The sequence below is a fragment of the Phyllostomus hastatus genome, unplaced genomic scaffold, assembly GCF_019186645.2.
Source record: "Phyllostomus hastatus isolate PE091 unplaced genomic scaffold, TTU_PhHast_1.1 phas_scaffold_11, whole genome shotgun sequence".
NCBI lineage: Eukaryota > Metazoa > Chordata > Mammalia > Chiroptera > Phyllostomidae > Phyllostomus > Phyllostomus hastatus.
The window spans coordinates 1,444,354-1,452,309 of record NW_025334005.1 but is presented as its reverse complement, the minus strand read 5'-3'; the positions used below and the strand labels follow the sequence as shown (position 1 = coordinate 1,452,309).

The following is a 7,956-nucleotide window of genomic DNA, read 5'->3' as shown; positions in this document are numbered from 1 at the left end:
ACATAAAAATGTGAGTGGCTTGAATAGCCTGAGCAAGCACATCACCCCATTCATTCATTCATTCATTCACACAGCTGACATCTCTACCGAGCAAGCTCCCAGGTGTCAGGCATCACATGCAGCAGGCTCCGCCACCTGGACAGCAAGCCGGTCACGTGCTGCTCTTCCAGCCATGCTGGGTCCGACTCGGCCAGGCCTGTTTCTAAATCAGCCCCCCTTCCTGAGCCTGCTCCTGTCCCCTCCTCCAGCCTGACCCACACACCGTGACACCCCATCTGCCCTGGGCGCTTACACCCCTTTGACTGGCTCTCTACCTCCTCCCACGGAAACGAGATCTCCACCCAGTCAGAACCCGGTGGGGCCCCCGCCACCCTCCCGGTGCCTAGAACAGTGCCCCGCGCAGTCAGCGGTCAGTCAGTAAGAACTGCTGAGGAAACGGAATTCGTGCATCCACCGGGCAGATGGTTACTGCGCAGCTGCTCTGCGTCAGGCGCTGCTCTGGGCACAGGACAGGGAGCGGGCGAAGGAGTGGAGGCAGAGGGAAGACCCACAGCCCCACCCGGCAACCAACCGCCCTCCTCAGCCCCGCCCGGACCCAGCGCCATACGCCCCACCCCAGGCCTCTTCTGCATCATCCTGGCCTCTCAGACTTTGCCCCAAGTGCCTGATAGCCTCCTCATTAACAGAACAAAAGAGACAGAAACAGACGCTGCGGTAGGCTGGGATTAATGTTTTTTTTATCAGTGGCAACACTAAGATTTACATCCGAAAGAGCAGGTTGTATTTACATGCAGCGTGACGCACAGTCCGAGACGACAGACAGATTCAAACCCCAGCCCCTGGCGAGACCTCGGTTCGTTCCGAATTAAATTAAACACGTAAGACTCTCACCTCTGCCTTTTCAACATGTACAGTAAAAATCCACTCTCCTGTCCTTTAAGGAATATAAAAATTGCATTGACAACGGCACTGATTTGCAAAAATATTTAAAACCTGAGAGAGAAGCCCAAATAGATCTGCGTGCTAACACGTGGACGTTTGAAGAACGCTGGGTGATACAGACTGGTCAGTGGTCAGTGGTGCATGATTCAGGTGGCTGTGGGGGCCGACGGGCTTTGACCGGAAGCCCCGCTGCCCGAGGCGGAGGGGGCTGGGGCGTCCACACCTCCCCCCGGACTGTGTACCCCAGATGAGTCGGGGACTTTCATACTATGGGTTTTTTTTTCTTCTCCTGTTCTCACTTCTTGCTCTTAAGAGGAAAACATCTTTGGCCCATCGGGTGGGGGTTTTGCATTACGACACAGACGTGAATAAACGTGGTGAGCTCCGGGCCGGCTCCTGCTCCTCGCAGGTGGTGCGGCTCCGTCCTGCGACCCCCAGGGGCAGGGGTCCCCCGGGGGGGGCGAGCCCAGCCAGGGCAAAGTGGTCAGAGAAATAAATACACAGTTGCTTTAAGGGACGGCCAAGCTTGTCGGGACTGCCCGGAGACAGCGGGTCACTCATTTCAGGATCCTTTCTTTTTACGTGAAATACCGAAGACAATTCAGTGCATAGTTTTGGCCACTCCCCTTTTTTTTTTTGATAAGGCACTCCTGTCGAAAGGGTAGGCTGTGTTAAAGCCAGCACTCATCACCTGCGACATTTCAGCCGGCCACCAAGGTGACCCGGTGCACCGTGTCCCCACCTCCTTTGGAAGCAGAGGGGGTCTTCTCTCTCTCTGGCCAGCGGGGGTTAGAAAGCTCTCAGCCTGGCGCCTCGGCACTGCCCTCTCCCGACCATTTATGTGGAGGTTCCTCTTCCCTTTTCTCAAGTTTTGCTCCTTTCTCAGGAGCAAAGGTCACGGCCAGCTTGCCACCAGCTCGGGTACTGCTGAGGCACACACCGTGTGTGTCACTGGGCAGGCACTGCACGAGACGTGCGACGTCTGAGCACCCTACCCAACGCCCCCCGTTTCTGACGCACGCCCACTCTCGAAAGGGAGGCAGCGTGAGGGGGGAACCCACACAGCGGACCCCAGGGGGAGCCGGGCTCTCTAGGGGTGGGCGAGCCACAGAAAACACCTAGTTAGGGCGACCCACTCGGTGAGCTGAGAAGGAGCGAGACACCCACAATTGCATTTACTTATTTACAAAATAACCCCCTCGTCCGGCCTCCCTCACGCCGAGGGCCTCCCGTGTGTAAGGCACTGGGCTGGGGGGCACCCGCAAGGCCTGGGGCACTAAACACGCGCACACGGCAGCTCCCGAGGCGGATGGGCGGGCGCCCGGGGGCGAAGGCTCTTCCCGAAAGCACGTGTCACACGCGTGTCCGCGACGAGCCGCTACCGTCTCCGACTCGCTCGCAGGGCGCTCTGCTCTCGGGACAGAACAGGGGCTTGCACCAGTCGGACACAGCGACATGCCCCTCAGTACCCGGCGCTGGGCCGCGCCCGGGGAGGTGCGGCCACCCCCAGCGCGCGTGCGGTCACAACCCCACTGGTTCCTTTAACGAGCTCCGCGCCGTTCTAGTCCCTCGATAAACACGAGCGGATGCGAGGACTTTCGGGGGCGCTCCCGCAAACGTCCCCCAAGCCGGGGCCCACCTGAAAGGCGCGGGGGGGCTACTTCACGTGGTGGAGGCTGCTGTTCCAGGGAAAACAAAAACAAAAACAAAAAAACAAAAAACACCAAACCCTCGACGGCAAGAACACTTCTGAGTTTCTTTAGAGGAATTTTCCATCCTGGACTACGATCAGGATTAAGGACGATTTGTCGTTTGGTTTCCGGTCCGGAGAGCTCCCTTCCCCTCCCGGCGGCCGACGCGGGGGCTACTTTCTGGAGTTGGCGTGGAAGCCGAACAGCGTGATGATGTCAGCCATGGCCTGCCGCAGGTGCAGGCCGAAGCGGTGGGAGTCCTGGCGGGGAAGACAGACGGCATCACGGCCGGGCGAGTCCCGCGTGTCCAGCCTCCTCCCCCCGTGACCTGACTCAAACAAGGAGCTGCCGGTCCTTTCCTCGCGGCGGCTCTAAGTCCGGACCTCACACCTTAACCCCTACTACGTCGCCCGTTCTGGAGAGACGCGGAGGGTGGTCACAGAGGTACCAGGCTGGGGGGCGTTTTTGATGTCCAGGCATCAAATTCCACACAAAGCACAGGACGTGCACGGACTCCGGTCTCCTCTGTGAGCGACCCCGGCGTGGCTCGTCGGGCGACGGGTGTGCGACGTGGGACCCAGAGGACGCACGCGAGGACGAACAGCGCCGCGCCCGGAGGGAGGGCACGCGGCCCCGCCGTGTGTGCGTGTGTGTGTGCGTGCGTGTGCGTGTGTGTTTCTCAGCACGTGCACACTAGTCCTCTCCCCCTCTCCCCTGTTACAGGGTCTGAAAGCAACACAAACTCTCCCCCACAGAGACCCGCCACCACTGCTGCAAGCAAACATAAACGTTCCACCAGGTGAGACCCTTTCTTTAAAAACGAGGTTCACAGAATTTCCAAATTCCTTAATTTGTAAAGCTCCAAACCAAGTCCAAGTCCATAAGCGAGTTGAAATTTTGTCAAGTTAAGGATATGCTCCCCTTAAAAAAGAAAACAACGCCCTGGCTGGTGTGGCTCAGTGGATTGAGAGCAGGCTGTGAACCAAAGGGTCATGGGTTCGATTCCCAGTCAGGGCACATGCCTGGGTTGCGGGCCAGGTCCCCAGTATGGGGCACATGAGATGTCTCTCACACTGTGAGAAACACAGTGTCCCACACACTGATGTCTCTATCTTTCTCCCTTTCTTCCCCTTTCTCTAAAAATAAATAAATAAACTCTTAAAGAAAAGGAAAGGAAAAAAGAAAACAATAGCCCTGGCTGGGTAGCTCAGTGGGTTAGAGCATTGTCCGGATACACCAAGGTTGTGGGTTTGATCCCCGGTCAGGGCACATGCAAGAATCAATCAATGAATATATCAATAAGTGGAATAACAAATTGCTATTTCTCTCCCTCTCTCTCCACCCCTAAATTCAATCAATAAAAAATGTTTTTAAGAAAGGAAATGATAAGAACACCCTGTCCTCCGAGGAGGGGAGGGCAGGGGGTGTTGGTGTCTCACCGTCTCTGGGCAGGAGAACTTGGAGGACACGTGGAAATTGATGAGGTTTTCTCCCACCAGAATGTACGACACGCCGTAGCCGTCGTCAGCGACCTGCAGGACACGGCAAAGGCGACACTTACGCTCCAGAAGCGAGACGAGGGCCGAGGGGGCTCTCCAACGGCCTGACCCCGGGCCCCCGGCCGACCCTGTTCCCACGGCCTGCGGCCCTCTCAGCCGCACCACGGCGGGCGGTCGGCGGGGACAGGCGCCTCACGGACAGCAGCACAGAGGGGGCCGGGGAGAAAGTGGTCGGTCCGAGTCCCAAGGACGGTGGGGCGAGGGCGGTGTGAAGGCGCCCGCTCTGTCCAGGCGGGAAACGTGGGGAAAACACCAGTCACAGAGCTCAGGGGGCGGAACACGCCCCGGGCGGCCTCGGGGCCGTGGTTCCGAGTGAGCCCTGCCGATTGGCAGGGCAGGGAGGGTGCACGGAGGACCCCCAGCCAACGACTGAGGAGCTGCAGCCACGGACCGCCTGACTCGTTTCCACGGCGTGGGTTAGACCTGGGACCCGATGGGCTCCGTGGCCAGAAGCGGCGGCCGCGGCTGAGCCTCGTATGGGTGCCCAGACTGCCTGCCGCTGGTTACATGGCCCGTCTGCTCTTTGTCCGTGGTACCAACAGGGGGCAGCGATCGGGCTGGGGAGACCACTTCGGCTCGGCTCGCCACCAGGCCCGCCGGTCTGGGAGGTGTGGGGACGGGTGTGAACCAATCCCGGGCGGCGGCAGCGGAAAAGACACAGAAGGGGCCGGCCCGTCCACCAGCCCCGTGACGGCTCCGTTAGAACGTTCTCCCAGGTGTGACTGGGAGCACCACGGGCTCAGGCGCAGGTCGCAGGTCTGCAAAGGCTGCCGGGGGCAGGACTGGTCCTGAGGGGGATGGAGCCCCAGTCCAAGAACCTGTTCAAAATTTAGACTTCTAGCCCTGGCTGGCGTAGCTCAGTGGATTGAGCGCAGGCTGCGAACCAAAGCATCGCAGGTTCGATTCCCAGTCAGGGCACATGCCTGGGTTGCAGGCCATGGCCCCTAGCAACTGCACATTGATGTCTGTCTGTCTGTCTCTCTCTCCCCTCTCTAAAAATAAATAAAATATTTTTAGAAAAATTTTTAAAAATTCAGACTTCTAATGATGACAAAAAAAGTACTATTTGTGGGGGGGGGAAAAAAACACCCCTCTGTATTAACAACGGCCCGGGTTCCTTTCCCTCCCAGGGCTCTGAGCGCGGATGGGCCGGAAGCCACGGGACTGGCCGCTCTGCTCTGTCCCGAGAGAGGCTCGTTCACTCACCGGCCCGAAGCCCCCTCCGCTGGACACGTACTCGGGGTTCCTCTCCAAATCGAACAGCTCCGCCTGCTGCTGCGGCGTCTGGCTGGTGGACAGCCTCCATGGCTCGGACAGGACCTGGCAGGTGAAACACGGAGCGCTCCAGCGACACCTGCCCCGGCCCCGTCCTCCGTCCCCGAGGGGCCCCGGTGGGGGACAAGAGCAGGCCGGCTCGGTCTGCGACTGTCTGAGGGGCCAGTGCACCTGCAGACAGGCCGCGGGGCAGGTGGGGACGGCGGGCTGGAAGGGCCAACACCAGCGACAGGCGTCTCTAGCAGAAAAGGTGGTGGACACATTAAGATTCACAAATCGGGGTGGCCTGGCTGGGGGGCCCAGTTGGTTGGCGCGTCTTCCCGTACGCCAAAAGGCGCCAGAAGTTGTGGGTTCGATTCCCCGTCAGGGCACATGCCTGGGTGGCAGGTTGGATCCCTGGTCAGGGCGTGTGCAGGAGGCAACCAATCTATGTTTCTCTCTCTCAAATCAATAAACATATCCTCGGGCAAGGATTTAAAAAAAAAAAGATCGCAGTGGGGGCTGTTTTCAGAAATCTTTCGGCTGCTTGTTGAACACAGCCATTCCTAGAAATTACAGTTTATACAATTGAACACACGCTCTCAATGACAAAGGTGATAGATGCTCAGAGCACGTCCTTTCTCCCCTATTTCGGGGCACTTTACTGTTGTCTGTGCTCTGGAGGCCCCTCGTGTGCAGGAGGCCGGTGGGGGGGTGGGGGGGGTCGCAGCACAGGGCACTCCAGGGCTGAAGACGCACGTTTCCCGCTGAGGCCGGCGGAGCCCCGAGGCCTGCTCGCCGCGCCGGCCCCGCCCGTGAAGCCGCCCCAGGACCCAGGGGGCTCTGGTTCAGCCCGGGAGCCGGTGTGAGCTGCGGCGGGGGGAGACACGACGTACCTCCTTCAGGAAGGGGGACTCGACGGCGAGGTACTTGGACACCACGTAGAGGCAGAAGAGGTGGCGGTCGATCCCAGCGCCGGTCATCGCCAGGCGGTACAGGTGCTGGTGCTTCTCGCAGGCGATCTTGAACAGCCTGAGCCTCTGCTCCACCTGGGGGGCAAAGGGCGCGGAGTTCCGGGCTGTTGGGCGCAGACCTGAGCTCCGAGGTGAAGGTCCCGGGCCCTTCTCTGCAGGGCCCACGGGGGGCTGCAAACCAGGCAACTGGGGGGGTGGGGGGGGTGCGTCTGGGAGAAACTGCCAAGGGGCCCCGCCCAGCGGCCCGACCACCTGACAGCCTCTCCCCCAAGTTGTTGGGGGAGCCCTTTGGGGGTCCTATGGGCAGCCCACCTGGCGGCATTACATCTTTTACCCAAATGAGACCTCTCATGTAAAAACGGTAACAAACTCGGCCCCTTGCAAACAGAGCCAGAGCTGCCGTGGGGGGTGCAGCGGGGGGGGCACCGCCTTGCGTGTCTCGTGCTTCAAGCCTTGGGGACGGTCAGACAAGGCCAGGCAGCCTCCGGGCTGAGCCCAGAGCCGCGCGGTGTCCCCTGGGGGGGGGATGCCTGTGATGACGGGAAGGAAGCAGGGACTGTGCCCGCCCCACCGGACGGAGCCTTGGGGGCCCCGTTTAGAACTAGTGTCACCACGTTCACGGCACCGAAGACACACCTTCCCTCGGGGGACAGAACCGCCCCCCCTCCCGTCCCGCAAACACCCCGCCTCCTCGGTCTCCCGTCCAAACGCCGCCATCGGGGCTTCTGCCTGCCTGGGGCTCCCCCTACAGCTGTTCTTTAGTGGTGCAGAGCGAACGCTCGCGGCCTCTCACGCCAGACTTTGTGTTTAGGTAACGCCGGGCAGGCAGGGGGAGCGCGAGGGCCCCTGTATCTTGTCTGGAAGTGAAGTTGCATCTACAGTGTTTCCGTGGGTGGGTCCTAACCACCCCTCCAAGGTGGTCCTGCTGACCACCCCCCAAACCAGCGCTGCTGGGCCTCGCAGGCGGCTCTCCTGGGCTCTGCCAGGCCGGTCACAGGAGGTCCCCATGGGCTTCGCCCGCCCACTGGAGGGAGACCCGGGCCTCCCCCGCCCAGGCGGAGCAGAGCAGGGCGGAGGGCCCTGGGCATCGGCGTCAGCAGCTGTGCTTGGCCAGGCGCACCTGGGCTGAGCTCGGCTGCGTCTCTGTCCCTCAACCCACGGACCTGACCCGACGACGCTCCACGGGCGACCGCCCTGAGGTTCCCAGGCAGCAGCACACGGGGTGGGGCCCGAGCGTCCGCCTGCTCGGGCCGCAGTCGCCCCGAGCGGAGGGCTCCCCGGTTCTCGCCACTGAGACACCCACGGCTCGCACCGGCCTGAGGCCCCAACCGTTTCCAGCGCCTCGCTCACCTGCGCGCCGGCCTAATCTGAAGACTCTCGGCGAGTGCAGCCTGATCCGCAGGCGTCACGGAATGACAGAGGCTGGGCACGAGTGTCCCTCTGTCCCCGGGTCCCCACGGCTACAGTTTAGCGCCCCCCCGCCTCCGGGGGAGGCCGGAGGACGGGGCCGGGGGGCCGGGCGCGGAGCCGCCGCAC

General features: G+C 61.1%; 1 protein-coding gene across 2 annotated transcripts in view; it reads right to left on the bottom strand.

Annotated features, from left to right (window-relative positions):
• Nucleotides 1-715: 715 nt before the first annotated feature.
• Nucleotides 716-7,956, bottom strand: part of CPT1A (carnitine palmitoyltransferase 1A) — a 46,312-nt gene continuing 39,071 nt past the window's right edge. For both annotated transcript variants that reach the window (XM_045854857.1, XM_045854858.1), the window contains exons 16-19: nt 6,343-6,495; nt 5,399-5,512; nt 4,073-4,165; nt 716-2,893 (exon numbers count right to left, since the gene is read on the bottom strand). In XM_045854857.1, the coding sequence (XP_045710813.1) occupies nt 2,807-2,893; nt 4,073-4,165; nt 5,399-5,512; nt 6,343-6,495 (447 nt within the window). In that variant the 3' untranslated portion in view covers nt 716-2,806. The remainder of the gene's footprint in view (nt 2,894-4,072; nt 4,166-5,398; nt 5,513-6,342; nt 6,496-7,956) is intronic.